This window comes from Lupinus angustifolius, chromosome LG07, assembly GCF_001865875.1.
Source record: "Lupinus angustifolius cultivar Tanjil chromosome LG07, LupAngTanjil_v1.0, whole genome shotgun sequence".
Taxonomy (NCBI): domain Eukaryota; kingdom Viridiplantae; phylum Streptophyta; class Magnoliopsida; order Fabales; family Fabaceae; genus Lupinus; species Lupinus angustifolius.
Genome location: NC_032015.1, coordinates 7,054,740 through 7,074,300, shown reverse-complemented (window position 1 = coordinate 7,074,300; position 19,561 = coordinate 7,054,740). Strand labels below are relative to the sequence as shown.

Below are 19,561 nucleotides of genomic sequence, written 5' to 3'. Positions count from 1 at the left end.
TTGATCTCTACACTGGGTAAAGATTCTTTAGCCTAAAAATCTTATTACATGATTTGAGATGATTGATAACAGGGCACGAGATCCTCTCCCTGACAATCCAATAGTGTAGGAAACAAATTATGTCAACAGTGTCAGCTGGTGACCACAATTTCGCGTTTGTCATTCGTAGCGAAACATTGTATTTTTTAGCTGTAATTTTCCAATTCCAATATCACAAGATTTGAAGTAACGCCTGTGATCTTTCTTGGGAGAAGTAAATCCTTCCATAACATACCACACTCATGCATCCAAGAACCAACAACCATAGTACGCTTCAGCATTTGTTATTCATACATATTTTTCTTCACTTTATTCATCTACTTGTTCTTGGTCCTATGGATTGGATCATCCACTCACATCAAAATATTGCATCATTTGCACATTTCCAAAATCTTCTACCTGGGCTTTCTCCATTTTGTAGGTACCTATAACCTATTTAAACCTACAAAACGGATGTAACATGGTGTTCATACTTTGTAATTTTTCTATAAAAATATGAGTAAATACATATTTCATACCCTCATAATTTTCAATTTTATCACTTTAATCACTCAAAAATTAAAAAATTTAAAATAGTCCCCAAAATTTTCAAATATTGGTCAAATTAGTTACTATCAAATATCGTAAAACATGCTAAAAAACTAATTTGACCTACCATTTCAAATTTTTGGGACCATTTTGAGTTTTTTATTTTTGAAGTGTCCAAACCGGTAAGTTTGAAAAAAACATGATGAATTGAGTATTTACTCTAAAAATAATTATTCTATATTCAGATTTTCTAAGTCAACCTCTGATCTGGGTTATACTACTTACTATGAATGAAATGGAGCAAAAGTTCATAGAGTTAAGGAGCATGAAAGAAAAAGGGTGGTAGCACATTGAGCTACAAAAGCCAATAACTACATCAGAATACTTATTTCATTCAACATCAGTACTAACTTCCAAATCACTTTATGAAGTCCCCATTTTTCATTCACTAGGATTACCACTTGTAGGATTATCTACTCAAATTTATAGTGCTTGTCCACAGCAACAGACACATCCCAAGTGCAACTCATCCCTTTCGGAAACACGACAAAATCACCAGCAGCAATTTCAACAGACTCGTTTGTCCCAGTAGGTGTAACCTTCACTTTTCCTTCCAGGAGATAGCAAGTCTCTTTGGAATCATATGTCCATGGGAATTTGCTTGGAGGGCAGCCCCATCTGTTTTACATCAAAATATGGGTCACATGGAGATATACATTTGCAAGAAGATAAATAAGCACATTCAGTTAAAGAGATTTTAGTTTAAAAAAGGTACATTCAATCAGCTCGAACTTATACTCTAACCCAACTTAGATAGATAATCTGCATAACGATTGGCTTGGTCATATTCTTCAGGAAGGCAATCCGTGCACAAATTATCTAGCTATGTTGGGTTAAGCATAAATTGGAGAATGCAAATTTTTCTCTTGACCAGGATCAAGGATAAAATATTTTCTTTTGTCGTATGCATTGGGCATAATTACCATTAGAGCTTAGCTTTATTTTTATTTTGCTTTTTTCTCCAACGTACCCAAAAACACTATATTGCTAGTATAATTTGGGTGTAGCTGAGATGGAAGAGCAAATGCAAAGAAGAGAAGTGAACTTAATGCTTATACAATTAAAACAAAACATTTACATTGCTCACGAGTTTACTCACCACTCTAGATTATCAAACTCGTACTACAAAAGCTATGGATGATAGTTTACAAGGTAACTCAGCTATGTAATGGCCACATTGAGCTAAATTTATTGAACCTTCACATCAGTAATAACTGACATTTTTGTATTGAAACCTTCACCAAGGGATTTGAAATATTGAACTACAAATGCAAAGCAGATATTTACTGAACATGGTCTTTGACAAAATTGAGTAAGAAAACAGCATGTTTGACACTTCAAATCAGAGCTTGTTATCACACCATCATTAGTGTCACAGAAAAGTTTTAGAAAATAGAAATGACTAAAATTATCACTGTCAAGTAAAAACTAATGCTATCAAAGTTCTTTTGCTCCTTTGTTATGATGAGTTACTCACTTACTATTAGGTTGCATTTGAATAAATCCATCCGCATTGTGTTTGTGTTTTACGAATGCTGATTAATAGATCTGTCTTAGTCTTAAAACTAAGAAACTTCTTAGGCTTTCCATTTCCATTCATGTGACTAAAATATATGAAACACTAAGACAACCTCCTATGACTAAAAGCATGCATCAAAATGAAACCTAAAAAGATAAGAAGTATGGAGTTGAGAGAAAAAGGGTAAAGAAATGGAAGAATACTTGTCCCATTGTCTAACACCGAGTTCAGTGAGCTTTTCCTCAGGAGGGTTCCTCTCAATCGTGATTCCCAATTTCTCTGTAACGCTACTCATATTCTCTCTGTGTGTTCGGAATGAAGAAGAAAGACAGTGTTTGCATTGATAGTAAAACCAGGGAGTGATTGATTCTAAACCCAGCTCAGGTCCAAAAGGATGATGGGCCTTCGACTGAGTACCCATCACAGATATGGAAAAACTATTGGATATGGTCCTACCACTTATTCTAGTCGAGACTAAGTGATTTCATAGGTAATTAATAAATTTTATCTACAAATATATAATTATATCTAAATGTAAATTCTTATATAAGTATTAATTATGTACGATTTATATAGAACTAACATCTCTTCCTCTTCTTTTGTTCCGAAATAAAACAATACAATAGAGTAATATTTGATTTTTTTTAATTTTTAAGTGAGGTTCATTTCTCGGTTTAATGCGGTTTATCCAGAATTAGCACGATCAGATCGAATTTTTCTTGGTTCAAAGCAGTCCAGCAACTCATTCAATTAAGACTGCAAACCAGAGACATTTTTAAATTTAGTCAGCGATCAAACCGATCAGACTGTTTGATCCGATTCTCACAACAATGATTCTAGTCATGAGTTGGACTTCATAAACTTCTTAATTCTCCTTAAAATATATCCTCTCGAATCTATAGTTATTTGTGTGAGTAGAGATAGACTTCACATTCTGACATATGGTATGAAGAATTTTTAATGGTTCGGATTGTCATTATTTTTTAACAAAGTAATATTTATAATCATTAAACTCTATTTCTTCCTCGTATTCTAGCTGAGTTCAGTACTCAGAGAATTCCAACCTTATTTTTGTGGGCTCTCCTCACCCATCTCATCATGCTATGTTATAAAATCATTTTAACATAATTTGTTAAGGAAGTATCAGCAACACACTTTCACCACATACTATTTATTATTAGGTGAAAATATTATTGGCCCAACTAAATCACATTGATTCTCTTTCTTTAGTTAAGTTCCACAAAGTTCTAACAAATAACAAGCCTTTATAAATTGAGTGTATTATGGGAATGGAGTATCTCCTTATATAAGGAGATAAGTTATTTCTTCCTGCCAGTAAAATCATGACATGTGTCATGTTTTATCTATAAAAATGTTTTTAAAAATAAACAAAATAGCACACATGTCACATTTTTACTGGCTATAGGAGATAAGTTATCTCCTTATACAAGGAGCTACATTATTCTAAAAAAAATTGTATACACGTTAATCTTAAAAATGACCTAAAGAATATCAGTGTGTCCATCTTATTACTACACAAGCTTGAGTAACTCGTTTGAAAGAAATAAATGTTTTTTATACTACTAAAATGTATTATCTCAGCTGAAAATTAATTGATTTTATAACATGCGAGTGTTATTTTTAACTTGCACTTAACTTTTTAGTCTTTTCAGAGTGTAATCCACACCACTAAACAAATGTCTCCTTCCTAAAGAAATCAATATTTTTAGACTTGATTTTATTCTTTAGTTCATAAATAAAAAAAGAAAGATTAGAATGTAAAACAAATTAGTCTTTCTACCTCAAATCAATTCTTACCATAAATTATTTGAAGACTAATTTAAGCTTTTGAAGGCCAACATCAAAAAAAATAGAGTGACAAGATTATAAAAAAGAACATGAAAGATAAGATTCTGTAGTACCATCTGTTTGGCTTATTTGTCCAACAACGTTGGGTTTAACGAAAACAAAAAAGTAGAAGCCGTTGTTGTAGAAGAAAAGGAGAGAGAAAAACAAAAGATGAAGGAGAAGGGATTGCTGTGGAAGCTTCCAGTGCTCATCTCCAAAGATTTCGGAAAGCTGGGCCCCGCCTTCAGATTTGGTGCTGGCTGCAGCCTCGGCTTCGGAGTTGGCCTTCTCGGAGGTAACCACCTACTTACAAAATTCTCTATCATAAAAATTCGACAAAGTTTTACTTTGACACCGTCTATTATAACATTCACATTTTGTTGACTAAATGGGGTGTAATGTATTCAAATACAAACAAGTTACTACAAACTCACTTATTCTACTACTAGTAATTGAGATAATCCTGTGTTCTATAGTTGTAGGGAAATGTAGCTTATGTTGCTGATCTAGCTCATGCTTATAAGTTAGAACATATTCAGTACATTGTTTTATTGCTAATAAAATCTTATGCAAAATACTTATCTGACACCAGGAGTGGGTATTTGTCCTGAAATTTCTGGTTTGCAAGTTGGTTTTGGATGTGGGGTTGGTGTAGGATTTGGCTATGGTATTGGGAGGGGAATTGCACAAGATGAGTACAGGAGGTACTCTAATGTTGGAAATCCTTTTCGTAGTTCTGGAAATAATATTTATGAGTAAGTACATTTCCTAATGATTCTTATATCTATATCCTCTTTGTGTTACTCTTTTATCTTCTTACATTTTATTCTTTTTGCTGATAGTTCTTCACTTCTTCCTATGTAATATTCTTTTTTTCTTTTATAATATTCATTTTGCTTTAAATTTAATTGTCCCATCACACTCCCAGGATAGATCAACATCGGCTGACGACTAAGAATCAAGCCTGCAACCAGGCAAGCAAGATATGGTATACACGATTGTCGATCATGCTAAGGAGGCCGACCTAGTTAGGGAAAGGATGACATCGACAGGACATGGTCGAGTCAATACCTGCAAAGCATGATAGCCTCCCTACATGCCAAAGAGCAGGTCACACCACCTGAGCAGTGCAGGTTCACATGAACTGAGGTCGGCCCCATAAATGCATCCCAGTCGTTCATTACCCCCAGTAATTGCATATCGGATGACAAATACATGAGCCGAGGTGACATGCATTATTTGGCGGACGAAAAGACCCATATGCCCAGACCCCATGAATAGTGAGTAGCCTCTCGACCAACCACGTGTGGTTGTGTCAACGACAATAATGAATACCACTCATGTATTGCAGATCAATTGAATTCATAGATATATGGAAAGACACCACTCAATTAGTTCAAATCGGTTGGATTTTTGAAAGATTTCTCGCTCAAAACATTATTGAAGGACACCGAGACTCATGGAATGTCTGGATGTTGTGACCCAAAGTCCAAGTCATTCCAACAATAATATGCCCAAGCCAACAATAGCCACCTAAAACAAAAGGTTTGAGTCTAATGCCACGTCTATCTGTGACCATACCACTAGACTGGGGGACATTGTTCCATCCCTATGTCACAATCGGTCAACACCAACCGACCACTAGGAATCAAACCTATAAATGGGCAAGCAAGATCTAGTCTACGCGACTGTCGATCATGCCTGGGAGGCCAACCTAACCAGGGAAAAGGACGATAACGCCATTACATGGCCGAGTCAGCATCTGCAAAGTAGGAAAACCTTCCTACACACCAAAGAGCAGGTCACACCACTTGAGCGGTGCAAGTTCGCATTATCCACACTGCATAGGAAGACCAAATCCACAACAATGTCAATGTGGGTAATGATAATGTGACACCACCCTTAATGATGAAAGCACATATCTTGGAGTGTATAACACTTTGCCTCCCTATAAATAGAAGAAACCAATTATAATGAAGACTTACTTACTCATATATACTCTTACTCTACTTTCTCTCTTTAAAGTAGACAGTTACACTAATTTGCGTCGAAGTCCCTTTTCAGGGACGAGGGGGGCTAAGTAAATCAACGAATCCTTTTGGTCCTATTGAAAATACCGGTGACAAAATTTTAACGGATATTATGGATAAAAACATTCATAATTGGAATGATAGTGACAATTCTAGTTGTAGTAATGTTGATTATTTAATCGGTGTCAGGAACATCCGGATACAACAGAGAGATTCAGATTCCAACCAACCTCTTTCACACCAAAGAACAATAATAGATATGAAGTGTCCTGTATTTATTATTTTTATTGTTCCTTTATAAATTATTAGACAAACTTAAAAAGAAGCAAATGAATAAGTCACAGGAAAAAATGTTTTATTGACAAAATCACTGTCTTATATTATTTTTTTTGCATTTTTGGAAAACTATTTTTTGGGTTTAAATTAGGTGCTCAGTGTTAGACTGAGTGTTTTGATTGACAGATATATTGAATTGAGAGTACAATTAGCATTGTCTAAAAATGCTCAAATGATCATTCTGCTATATTTGTGGACTTTATATGTATTGTTGAAAAAAATTCATGGATCTTGGTGATTTAATGTCACTGAGAGAATAAAACATGCCATGGAGTGATAACTTTGGTACTAAGGATTCTTAAAACTCTCTAGGCATATGAAGACTGTTAACTCCACCTACAGTGAACGTAACATACTAACTTTGGTATTTAGGATTCTTAAAACTCTCTTTGATTTTGTTGCTTCATATGATTTGACATGGGATAATACTCCACCAGTGTGTAGATAATATCTCTGTAACCTAACCTTCAATTATATTATGGCTGCTCAGATATTATGCCATAAAAAAACCTTATATATGAATCTTTTTGTCTCTGCATTCAAATTTCATATTTTTTTGATGTAATACTGAATATTTGGCTCGCTTTTGTCAGGGATGATATTACTGCAATTATGGATGACCTTGTCATAAATACTAAAAGGCTTATCAGGGCAACATCAAAAGAAATTGAAAAGTGGAGTAGATGATGGAAGGGTTCTTTGATTTTTTATGTATATTTGTATAAACTAAGACTCAGTATGTTTAGACTTGTAGCAGCACATGAGGTACTAAAATTTCATATTCATATCCCTACAGCCAAAGCATCACTTGACCTTAATTGAAATTGAGTTCCACAAATAAAATTGAGTTCCACCATTATTTAACTGAGGTACGAATTGTCTGAAGGCTAGACTTTTGTGAAGTAGCTGAGTATTAGTGAAACATTCTTGGGTTCTCACTCATGAAGAAAAGTATGAAGCTTAGAGTAGCATTTTTTAGGTGGGAATGTTTTTACATTCCTGACATTACATTTTAAGAATATGATCAAAATCATGTTGTATATCCAATGGTACCTTAATGTTTTCTGGATCCATTCCTAGTAGCACAAAATTCAAATGGTGGGCTGCAATGGCAGCTAAAGTTGCAACATGCAAGTTGTGTCTTTCCAATCATATGTGGAGGTGACAATGTGATCCATTGGCCACACATCACTTGTTGAAAATCTTATTTTACAATATAATTCTGTCCACAGAATTGTCCCAAAAAACAACAAAATAAGTCTCTTCACTGTAACTGTAAAATATGTAAGTTTTACCAGAATTATGTGGTAGCCATTATTTCTCCCCTTATCATAAGAAAATTACAAAAAATGAAAACCTGGAATGATAACAGTGAAACTACAATATATTGTGGTTGCAACAGTGAAACAGTGAGTGATAAAAAACATGTTATCCAAACTCATTCAATCCACAGGTTCAGAACCTACCCACATCAGCACCAACATCTCCCACATTATCAGAGAATAACCAATCAAATCCTTGCATTGGGATTACACATATTCACACACATCCAATCAAAGCCCATGATCATGAATCTGATGTGGCACATTCATATCCACCAGACCATGCATAATAATGGTATCTCCATCTTCTCACCATTCCATCTTTCATACTTGCCAATCAGGCACCACACAACATTCACCTAAGTTTTCTTGAGGCATCTAAAACAGCATGGCTTCCCTTACTGCTTCCACTGCAGTTGGTTCCCTTGGCAGGTCAGAAATGCTTGGAAACTCCATCAACTTGAGTGGTGCAACAAGGTCAGTTTCATCACCTTCCAAACCTTCTGCCTTTAAGACTGTGGCTTTTTTCTCAAATTTCAATAAGAAGAAGGCACCACCACCTCCAAAGCAGAAAGCTGCTGCTGTTTCCCCTGCTACTGATGAGCTCGCCAAGTGGTATGGTAAGTTCCATGTCCAAGTTATGTGTGTACACAAATTTCTATTTAGGCTCACTCTTTTACATCATTTATTAGATGCTAAAAAATAATGAGATTTACTAATGTGTTGGTCCAAAACTCAACTCGCAAACTGACCCTTAAGTTATTTACGCATGTGGCGTTGAGTTCCATCCCAAGATTCATGTGTATGAAAAAGAAAGACAAATTGTTGAGAGGGTCTCCTATTGATATTATCCTGAGAGATAAGTGCCCCACTTCGTGGGAAACCCAAAAATATAATGTGATATTCATTTAAGAGAATTTTGAATAAACTTAGTCCATATAAGTATATGTGATGTTCATGTAAGAGGAAAATTTGTATAAATTTAGTTCAATCAAGTAATGTGATGTTCATGCAAGAGGAAAAAATGTATAAACTTAGTTCATTTAAGTATAGGCCAATAAAATATGGGCATATTGTTAATTATACTTAATTATTGGTAGTTCATTATTAATTCATAATGTAATGGCCTTGTGAAAGTGGGTTTATGTAAGAATTTCTCTATTTATCAATGTAATTGAAGGTAGAATACTAACTGCTAACTTTTGCTTGCATTTGGTGGCAGGTCCTGACAGGAGGATCTTCTTGCCAGATGGTCTTTTGGACCGGTCTGAGATCCCGGAGTACTTGACTGGAGAAGTGGCGGGAGAGTATGTTGCTTCTTCTCTTATAGTCCCCTTTAACTTGCATTGACATAAAATGTGCTGAATCTAGTGAACTGTGTTTATGATACTTCAATTCCTGTTTTGCTTAATTTGTTAATGTGTGTCCATGCAGCTATGGTTATGACCCATTTGGTCTTGGCAAGAAGCCAGAGGACTTCGCCAAGTATGTCAAACCATCACAAACTAGATATCTATATATATATATATATATATATGTTGTATTTCTTCAATAAATGATTGTGTAACATTTAGTGTGGTAATGTTGTGGAGATGATTGGTGGTTTGATGCAGATATCAGTCATATGAGTTGATTCACGCCAGATGGGCAATGCTTGGCGCTGCCGGATTCATCATTCCTGAGGCCTTCAATAAATATGGAGCTAACTGTGGTCCTGAGGCTGTTTGGTTCAAGGTTTGCAATCTCTAGCAAACTCTGTCTAGTTCACTAACACATTAGTTTATACAGTTTCACTATTGGAATACTTCGAATATTTCATTCAGACGACACCTTACCCCTATATGCATATAACAGAATCATTTTAGCTTTATATACAACATCCAACACCACTACTGTCTCCCAAATCTGATAGTACATAACCTTATTCCTTAGCTATATCATACTCAACAAATGGAATTCAAGTGATATTTTCCACTGTTACTCTCAGCTATGGCCTACGAGCAAAAGAACTCTAACGGAGTGGAAATATTGAATTCTATTTTCTGTAAATGACCATTCTAGTGACTTCAGGTTGAGTATAATAGTATATCATTCCAATTTATTTTACTCACACATCTCCAATAGTCTTCCTTTGTTGTTATTGCGAAAACAATCTATTTTCATTTTTCAATAGTGTTACTTTCTACCTTTCTATTTAGAATATAACAACATCACATATTTGTAAATTCCCTTCATTGAATATTTTTTTATTGTATTTACATTATGCCAATTCACTTTTCTTTGTGGAACTAATGCAGACAGGAGCTCTGCTTCTTGATGGGAATACATTGAACTACTTCGGCAAACCCATCCCGATCAATCTTGTTGTTGCGGTCGTTGCTGAGGTTGTTCTTTTGGGTGGTGCAGAGTACTACAGAATCACTAACGGCCTGGTATCTAACTTCTTCAATGTTGATATTCTTTTCAAGTCATTTCAATACATATACCTCAATTTCTTATTTCCAAAAGCATTATTACTAAAACAAAGAAGGTTATCTAAAATTTAATTTTGATGCAATGTCAGCGTTAAAAAGTTTCACACTTCCATCCAATGACATGTTGTCACATTAATGAGTTGACATCTCATGTAGTTCTTAACGGAATAAATGACTTATCAACACAAGATTTGAGGATCGTGTAAAAAAGTTTTATACTAACAGTTTATTCAAGTGAGCCATGTCGTCGCTGTTTTAATCGAGTTAAGTGCATCTAGGAATGCATGTTACTAAGATGTTAAAAAAATCGAACGAATTTGTTACGAAAAGTGATTGGAAGATTTACTGATTGTGACCTAATCCGTGCAGGAGTTGGAAGACAAGCTTCATCCAGGTGGTCCATTTGACCCATTGGGACTAGCAAAGGATCCAGACCAAGCTGCAATACTAAAGGTGAAAGAAATTAAGAATGGTAGACTTGCTATGTTTGCCATGCTTGGTTTCTTCCTCCAAGCTTATGTGACCGGAGAAGGTCCCGTTGAGAACCTTGCAAAGCATCTCAGTGACCCTTTTGGCAACAACTTGCTCACTGTCATTGCTGGATCTGCTGAGAGAATTCCAACTCTGTGAATCAATCACTTTCATGTTTTTTCTTCAATGTTAAGTGTACAATACATCTTACTGAGACAATTTTAAGGCATTTTGCTTTGTTCCTTGGAAGCCAAGTCACTTTTCATTTATAGAGTCTGAGTAGTGTGGCACATAATTTGAGCTTAACATTCTGAAACTTCTACTTAATGTCTTTAATAAATTCACACAACAAACTCTAAGTTGAAAAGGTTTTTAGAATTCAAACTTTATTTTCATATTTAGTTATTCAATGAGAGTTGTTCTTCAACTATGAGTGACATTAGAGAGTAAACTCATGGTTGAGGCCCCTCTACCCATCATATATTAGGTTCAGTATAAAAGAAGTCTTATAATAATAATAATAATAATGTAAAATTAATAGAATAAGGTATCCTATACCGAAATCGGCACAAAATACCATGTAACTATGGTAGTTATTTATGCAAAGTTCTTGAGTACTAATTGGGTAATATGTATATCGATCTCTAGAGTGCAATGCAATAATGCTAATGTTTTATTTCACACAGTAATAGCATCAATAAACTTTGTAGTTCTGATATAATGAATTGGAATTATAGATTACATGAAAACACTCACCCATACGTCACGTGAATGGGGTAACAACAATAAACAGTAATGGAGCAGAAAAGCAGTATAGTTTAAAGAAACGTTTCTCTTACCCAAAAAATGTTGTTTAGGAAAGTTTACGTTAAACCTGTAATTTACTAACAATAATGAATATGTATGATCAATATGGAACATAGTAGTAAGCTAATAATAGTGACACCTATGAATTTTATCATCAACACTTATCCATTTGGGTCCTTCATGTTTTCCGTGGGTACCAAATTGCTGGCGAAAAATAAATTTATAAAAGTTACATTTTGTACTTATTTATTCAATTACTGTAATTCAATATTTTAGAATTAATGAACATGAATAGGATATGATAAGCCATAAAAGTATTACTAGTTAATTTTACACAAGTTGCACATATTTGGGTCCATAGCCATCATTTACAGCCTTATGCTTGGAATATTGGCTTTTTCCTTGTATTTTTTTATCCTATCTTTTTCTCACTTTTCTTATAGTACAACATGTGAATGGCAACCTAAGGCTTTTCTGCATATTCTATAAAAAAACGATGCTCTTCATGTTGATGTTGACCCAAATTAATAGCATGGCATTCTAAAAGAACCATCACTTACATAAGTGGTATGCATAATCCACACATGCAATTATGCAAAGGCCCTTCATAGACAAAAGAAAGGTTCCTATAAAGTATTGTCTCCAATTAAGACAACTCCTTGTCATAGATCTTCTCATGCACAAAGAAAATTAATTTATTTTCTATAGTCACCTTTGTAAGATATATCACATGTATAAAGAAAGAAATGTCATAGAATATGTCAGCAACATGATATTGCTACTGGTACTAACAGTGTTGGTACTATCATAATTAATTTACTTGTTTTCAGACACATTACCTCAAAATCAAATCCAAGTTGGTTTAAAAGAAAAGTATGGAAATTAATATTTTCTTCATCAATTTCAATGAAGACCAACTAATACAATGAAATTTTAGTAACTCATGTGCTTCTGCAAGTCTAAAACATGCTAAGAATGCAATGATTTAAGTGAACAATTATAAAATACTGGCAGAGAGATCTTAGTGTTTACTAATAATGTACATAAAATAAAATATAATTGATTCTTCCATCAACTACTCCACTAATCAATTTCTCTTGATGTTTCTTTATAAGATTTTATTATTAACGTATGGGCCAGGCCATCAACAAGCTCATTTTTTCATCAACATGTGTTAATTGATATGAAGGTGGATAAATCTCTTTAAGTATGATTTTAAATCCCATCTGAAAATCTGTGTATGGAAAATAAAAAATGAGGAGGTTCTTGTTTAGGCATTAACCATGAGTTAATCATTTACTTATAGAATCATATATCTTAAAAAAATAAACACTATAAATTTTTCTATCACCAATTTTTTTTAAAAAGAGGTTGGTGATCTGCTTCTAAATTCTAATCATCTAATCAAATAACCTCAATGAAATTAATATTGTTTTTGTTTCCCCCCGAAAAAATATTTTTTGTTTCAAGCGAAAATGATAAAAGGAAGAAAGACCCAACTTTTTAATCCTCTAAAGGTACATAATGGCCTAATATTCATCTCTATGAAAAAAGCTATGCATGGCATTTGAGTCACAGAACTAAGAGATTCCTCTTATCTCTGCAGAGCTACTGAGAAAAAAGTGGCAAAGATGATGAGTTTGGACTTTGGACTAAATCTTTAAACAACCTTTAAACTCAAAACTAAATAAGAATTTTCCATTCATGGGAACCTCTTATTTATATAAGTTTTGTTATTATTTTTTTCATAAACAAGGATTGTTATTCTTATGTACAAATGGTAATTGATTAGATATAGGTAGTAGGGTAGTGAAAGATATACACAATATATTAGCTTTTTAAATCACTTGTGAGAATTTTGGTTGAGATTGAGAATATTGTTAAACTAAAAGGATAACACATGCATTAACCTGTGAACATGTTTATTTTTTTGTCTTTTCTCTTCTTTTTTCATTTCATGCTTTCCCAACATTACCCCACTATTTATTTGTCTAATTTGGACATGGCATGTCTAGATACCAAAGCTATAACTAGTCCAAAACCTCAAAAGCAAAACTTGCAACACAAAATGTTGTGCCAAACCTACCTTTTTGGGTGAGTATTATGCTAATCAAATTTAAGGTTTAGTTAACCAAGGCATGGAAGTATATATGTCCCTATAGTTTATTATTAACTTGACTTTCATGCTTTTATGCTCCAATCTCCAAAAAGACTAATCTTACAAAACTTACCCTTGTAGGGGAATCTATTCTGCTTCTGTACAAAGACAAAGAAGAAAAGGGCCACTAGTTGGGGTTTCCCACATAATTTATGAGTAAATTATTGCTAATGGCATACAACTATAGGTACCACATTAATCTTCTTTTCTAGTTAAATCTTTCCACTTTGAAGTCTTAACTAAATGTTAGTTACATTATAGACTTCATGATCTTGTCTTACCAATTGAATAAATTCTGTTTCTTTCACAGAATAAAGATATCAAGTTACATGCCATTGTTTACCCATGACAGAAAAATCACAGCTTGATAAATCAGAGAATTCATATACTATTTACTTAATTAGAACAGATAACAGTGTCACTGTTATAATTATCTTATCCTATAAATTTTTATGAACACCCATTTTTTGAATTATATTTATGTCCATACAATATGAATTGTTTAGGTGTTGTGGTCCAATTTTTTTGGATTTTTTATGTGCTATCTGCCAAATTAATTATTTCAAACATTTTGATAGTTACTTATGCAAACAAAATATTTCACATTTGTCTTATTTTGTCTTTATTGGGTTTTGCATATGCCATTAAGTGGAAATGATACAAGGTTTCAAAATAATAATGCTTTTTTCAAAAAAAAAATGAGATCATACAGCTGATTTAACTCAAATATTTTAACAAATACGGATAGTATGAAATGATATAGATAATTTAAATAGAAGGATCTTCCTAATAATGCAATATATCATGGAGAGCATTCCTCCTAATAATCTAATATATTATGGATAGCATAATGTTTTGACTAATAGAAATTGATACATTTAATCTACAAATTTTGTCTACGCTACAAAGAAATTACAAATAGCACTTCAAAATCTATTTTTGACACGTATTATTAACCATTATAAATTTTTACACTATAAATATATAGATATTACAATGAAGTTATTTTTATAAAATATATATAATTACTTCAACTGATAACTGAATCAAGTAGATGGGATATATATCATTAAACTCTGGAACAATATGTATGGAGTGACTCAGAAAAGCACGAAAAAGTACTTTGCAGACATCTACTTTGTTTACTCATGAAGTTATATGATGGCTTTTCATTATTGACAATTCATTTGAATTTGTAAGTTACTACTAGCTACTATTGGGACCATGGAAATGTTTTCGTAGTGTTTAATTTTTTCTAAAATAATTTATTACCCATTTTCAAAATAGATTCAACTCAAATTTCAAGACAACAATTTCATTTTTTATAGTTTTCATTTTTTTAGTTTAAAATGATATCATCTTACTTCATGACAATCATCTCCTGTTACATGATCAATGCCACCAAAATAAGGATAATGATAACTACAATGGTAACTATTGTAATTACTACCTAACCAGCCCCACATTGACCACCACCATGAAAGGCATTTGCTAAGATTCTGCATTAGTTTATATACCATATTGGCTACTTTTGCAGTTCACTCCAAAGGAATGAAGGCCAAATATCAAGTACTATCTATCAATAATTGAACTCCTCTAAAAAAAAATAGGTGAGTAATTATTTAAACTGTGGTTATGATTGTGGGCTAGTTAGTGCAATTGTGATAATTCTAGTCGCAGTATGAATTATTTTGTAATTCTAGCCGTTGTAATTATATTGTAGTCCGATGTGATCAGGTGATTGTTAATCTGAGTTTTTTCCTGAAGAGAATGATGCTAGTTTTTTAGGAGAGAGTACAAGTGAAGATTATTCAAGGTAAGATAAAAGAGTTATATATTACTTTGGTAAACATATTTATGAAGCCAATTTAAATAATATAAGGATTTAATAAGTCTATGTGATATCGTTTTAATGAAGTAAAATTATATTGGATCTAAATAACTCATTTAATTTATGAGAGTTATATTTATTGGAAAAGACAACAAATTATTAGTGTAATGTATAAATATTAAAGTATTAATGTGAAACAAAAATAATATATACATTGACAAAGTTTTATAATCTATATCATTGTTACTCTTCATGAAGAAAAAAATAGAAATGAATAAATTTTGAATGTAAATCTTTATTATAACTCATATACCTATTTGAATTAAGTTTATCAAACTCAACTTTGTAAATGGTATCTCAAACTCACATATCACTTTTCTCTTCTAACTTTAGTTCCTGACTTGTCCACTTCTCTGCATCTTTTGTCACTTCCTCCACCACCTTTCTCATAACCTCTTTGAAAACACAGAACCTGGTCAAAGAAGTACCCAGAACAAGAATTTCATTTCAAAAAAACAACTCACCCTTGTTGTTCTTGAATCTTCAACCATTTTCATCCACTAACTGAAGATGTTGGGTTGTTCACTACGTTTTCTTCCTTTACTTTTCTCTCTTCTCTTGAACCCATCATGGGTCTATGGGAATGATGAGCTTAGAGCAATCATGGACTTGAAAACCTCTTTGGATCCAGAAAACAATTACCTTTCTTCATGGACTATGAATGGAAACTTATGTGATGGTTCATATGAAGGAGTAGCTTGCAATGAGAAGGGTCTAGTTGCAAATATTTCTTTGCAAGGAAAAGGGCTTTCTGGGAAAATATCACCATCCATTGGTGCTCTCAAGCACTTAACAGGACTATACTTGCATTATAACTCTTTGTATGGAGAGATACCAAAAGAAGTTGCAAACTTGACTCAGCTAACTGATTTATATTTGAATGTTAATCACCTTTCTGGAGAAATCCCACCAGAGATTGGTGTAATGGAGAATCTGCAAGGTAAATAGTTCTGTTATTTTTTTGAAAAGTTTGAAACTTTTAGTTTTTTGCTTGACATGGTCCTATTATGAAACCTTGTTTATTTTTGCATGTATTTTAATGATGATTTGTTATGGGGTCGCTGAAAGATTTGAGCTTGCTATTATTGTATTGTATACATTTGTTGTCTAATTAAATTTTATGTGTGGTGATTGACTTTCCATTACTATTTTCCTTCTAAAAAGATTTGGTTCTCTTGTTTTCCAAGGTTCCGAAATAGTTAATTCATGAAAAGGGAAAATAAATTTTAATTTTTAATACTTTTCTACTCCTTGGTAGTGAAGATTTTGTTCAACCTGATTTTGAACAACTAGGGGATGAAGGGGTAGTGGTATTAGAACCCTATTGTCTTCTAAATGAAGATTTAATACATAGTCAAAATTCCTACATTTGCATATTACTTACAACTGTACACAAAAATTTAAACATACTACTATAGAGTATAGACAACCATCACTTTTACTAGCCTTCTCTATATTTAGAATTTGTTCTGCAGAATTAAAGTCGCAACCGATTATTTTCCTGTTGTTTTCTTTAGCTTCCCATGGAAATAGTGTTTGATTGGTGGTTCAAACTTGGGAGTGTGCTAATTTTACCTTTGTTTTCTTTCTGCTTTGTAGTTTTGCAGCTCTGTTATAATCAATTGACAGGAAGCATTCCTACACAATTTGGTGGTTTGAAAAAGCTTAATGTTCTAGCTCTTCAATCAAACGGATTAACCGGTGCTATCCCTGCTAGTCTTGGTGATTTAGGAATGTTGATGAGACTAGATTTGAGCTCTAATCATCTCTTTGGTTCCATTCCCATTAGACTGGCTGATGCTCCTTCACTCCAAGTTTTGGATGTTCACAACAATACTTTATCCGGAAATGTACCTCTTGGTAATAGTGATGCTACTTCTTAGATTTTACTTTTGTTAGTTAGGTCGGTTTCTTCATAAATGACCAATCAATCTAAAACATGTTTATTTCTTTTTTCCTTGGTTTAATGAAGCTCTGAAGAGACTAGATGCATTTGTGTATGAACACAATTCAGGGTTGTGTGGAGTTGGGTTTTCATCCTTGAAAGCTTGTGGTGCTTCCACCAGACCTGAACCTTATGGAGCAGGAGTCGATACTAGAGATATCCCAGAAACTGCCAATGTAAAGTTGCCTTGCAATGGAACTCGGAGCCAAAGTTATTCAAAATCCAGACAAGCGACGTCTATTAAAATTGGCATAATTCTGGCTACATTTGTATTGTCGGCAATTGGTATTCTGACCTTTGCACTGTATCGTAGACGGAAACAAAGGCTTGGAAATGCTTTTAACATCTCTGAAAGCCGTCTAAGTACTGATCAAGGTAAGGTTGTATACAGGAAAAATGGATCCCCTTTGGTTAGCCTTGAGTATTCTAAAGGATGGGACCCGATGGCCGATAGCCGGAGTTTCAATGGGGATAGCCAAGATATGTTCCAGAATTTTAGGTTCAACTTGGAAGAAGTCGAGTCAGCTACTCAGTATTTCTCAGAGCTGAATTTGTTGGGTAAGAGTAATTTCAGTGCAACTTATAAAGGAGTTTTAAGAGATGGCTCTGTTGTTTCTGTTAAGAGCATCAATAAAACTAGTTGCAAATCAGATGAGGCTGAATTTTTGAAGGGATTGAACATTTTGACCTCACTGCGGAGTGATAATATTGTGAAGTTGAGAGGATTTTGTTGTTCAAGGGGACGAGGTGAATGCTTCCTGATTTACGATTTTGTTTCTAATGGAAATCTGTCACGCTACCTCGATGTGAAAGAAGGTAATGAGGAAGTCCTTGAATGGTCGACAAGAGTTTCTATTGCCAAAGGGATTGCTAAAGGTTACTTTTCCTTCCCGAACTTCACTTAAATAATTTACTTTCCAAGTCGATCAATTTATGAGACACTCTAATATGTAAACCATCAACATGGTAAAAAGGGATATATTGGGAGGGCCTCTTAGTTGCAACAGTGCTTAAGGGGTTTGTTTCTCTGCAATGCCTATGGTTAAAAGACAATAAAAGCATCTATTTTGACAAAGTGGTCGTTTTATTATTCAATGCAATTAGACGAGAATCGAGCGTTATGTTCTTATGCTTTTTGTTCTTCATGTGTATACTGAGTTACTGACCCTTGTTTTCTTAACCAGGTATAGCATTTTTACATGCTCATAAAGCAAACAAACCCGCCCTTGTTCACCAAAACATCTCAGCTGAGAAGGTGCTCATTGATCAGCGGTTCAACCCATTGATTTCAGATTGCGGTCTGTACAAGCTGCTCACTAATGATATTGTCTTCTCCGAACTAAAAGCGAGTGCAGCAAAGGGTTACCTGGCTCCTGAATACACCACTACTGGCCGGTTCACAGAGAAAAGTGACGTATATGCTTTTGGTGTGCTTCTTTTCCAGATCCTCACAGGTAAGAAGAAGGTCACAAACTCAATGCACCTTGCAGCAGAATCCTTAAGTTTTGAAGAATTTATTGACCCTAATCTGCATGGAAGATTCTTTGAATATGAGGCAACTAAACTTGCAAAATTGGCCTTACTTTGCTCCCATGAGTCTTCTTTTGAGAGACCATCCGCCGAAGCCATTGTTCAAGAACTAAATAATTGTAGTAATGCTATCTAATTTCATTGACTTAGAATTACTTTAACTATCATCACCATCCCATAGTTTTCTATTGTTTGGCAAGTAACTAATGAAATCACTAGTTAGTTATTGCTGACTGCACAATGATAGTGACTTTTGTAAGGTTATGACATTGTTCTGTGTCCTTAACTAAGGACCATATTTTTTATGCATGCCTTGCATAGTGGTAGGTTGTAACCTATGTAATGTAAAGAATTTCTTGGTCATTTCTTCTTTCTACTTATCTACCATTTTGTTGTTTTGGTTTTTTTTGGGGGTAAAATTATGGATGTCTCTTATTTTCAATGTCCCTTTTCTAACCAAACATATAAAACCAAAAGTTAAAGCAATCTCTCTGGGTGGAAGTGCACGTTATAAATTACATGCTCTAGCCTGAAAGTGCTTTTTGCACCTATCTGCACTTTCTCTGTGCAGCACCCTCCTTTAGAGTTATTTGGTTCTCTTTA

At 33.8% G+C, this 19,561-nt stretch overlaps 4 protein-coding genes across 4 annotated transcripts; 3 read left to right on the top strand and 1 right to left on the bottom strand.

Moving 5' to 3' along the window:
* LOC109352089 lies at nt 924-2,559 on the bottom strand. Its single transcript, XM_019593900.1, has 2 exons — nt 2,350-2,559; nt 924-1,245 (listed from the first exon to the last, which is right to left on the bottom strand). Exons 1-2 carry the CDS (start codon nt 2,439-2,441, stop codon nt 1,041-1,043), a joined length of 297 nt encoding a protein of 98 aa, XP_019449445.1. The 5' UTR covers nt 2,442-2,559; the 3' UTR covers nt 924-1,040.
* LOC109352088 lies at nt 4,071-7,176 on the top strand. The gene is made up of 3 exons (XM_019593898.1): nt 4,071-4,289; nt 4,587-4,749; nt 6,954-7,176. The coding sequence occupies exons 1-3, from the start codon at nt 4,166-4,168 to the stop codon at nt 7,045-7,047; spliced, it is 381 nt and encodes a 126-aa protein (XP_019449443.1). The 5' UTR covers nt 4,071-4,165; the 3' UTR covers nt 7,048-7,176.
* Nucleotides 7,993-10,919, top strand: LOC109352086 (chlorophyll a-b binding protein CP26, chloroplastic-like). The gene is made up of 6 exons (XM_019593896.1): nt 7,993-8,302; nt 8,905-8,989; nt 9,117-9,167; nt 9,296-9,416; nt 9,980-10,114; nt 10,526-10,919. The coding sequence occupies exons 1-6, from the start codon at nt 8,071-8,073 to the stop codon at nt 10,784-10,786; spliced, it is 885 nt and encodes a 294-aa protein (XP_019449441.1). The 5' UTR covers nt 7,993-8,070; the 3' UTR covers nt 10,787-10,919.
* LOC109352084 (LRR receptor-like serine/threonine-protein kinase GSO1) lies at nt 15,786-19,352 on the top strand. The gene is made up of 4 exons (XM_019593894.1): nt 15,786-16,423; nt 17,083-17,343; nt 17,456-18,304; nt 18,613-19,352. The coding sequence occupies exons 1-4, from the start codon at nt 15,994-15,996 to the stop codon at nt 19,092-19,094; spliced, it is 2,022 nt and encodes a 673-aa protein (XP_019449439.1). The 5' UTR covers nt 15,786-15,993; the 3' UTR covers nt 19,095-19,352.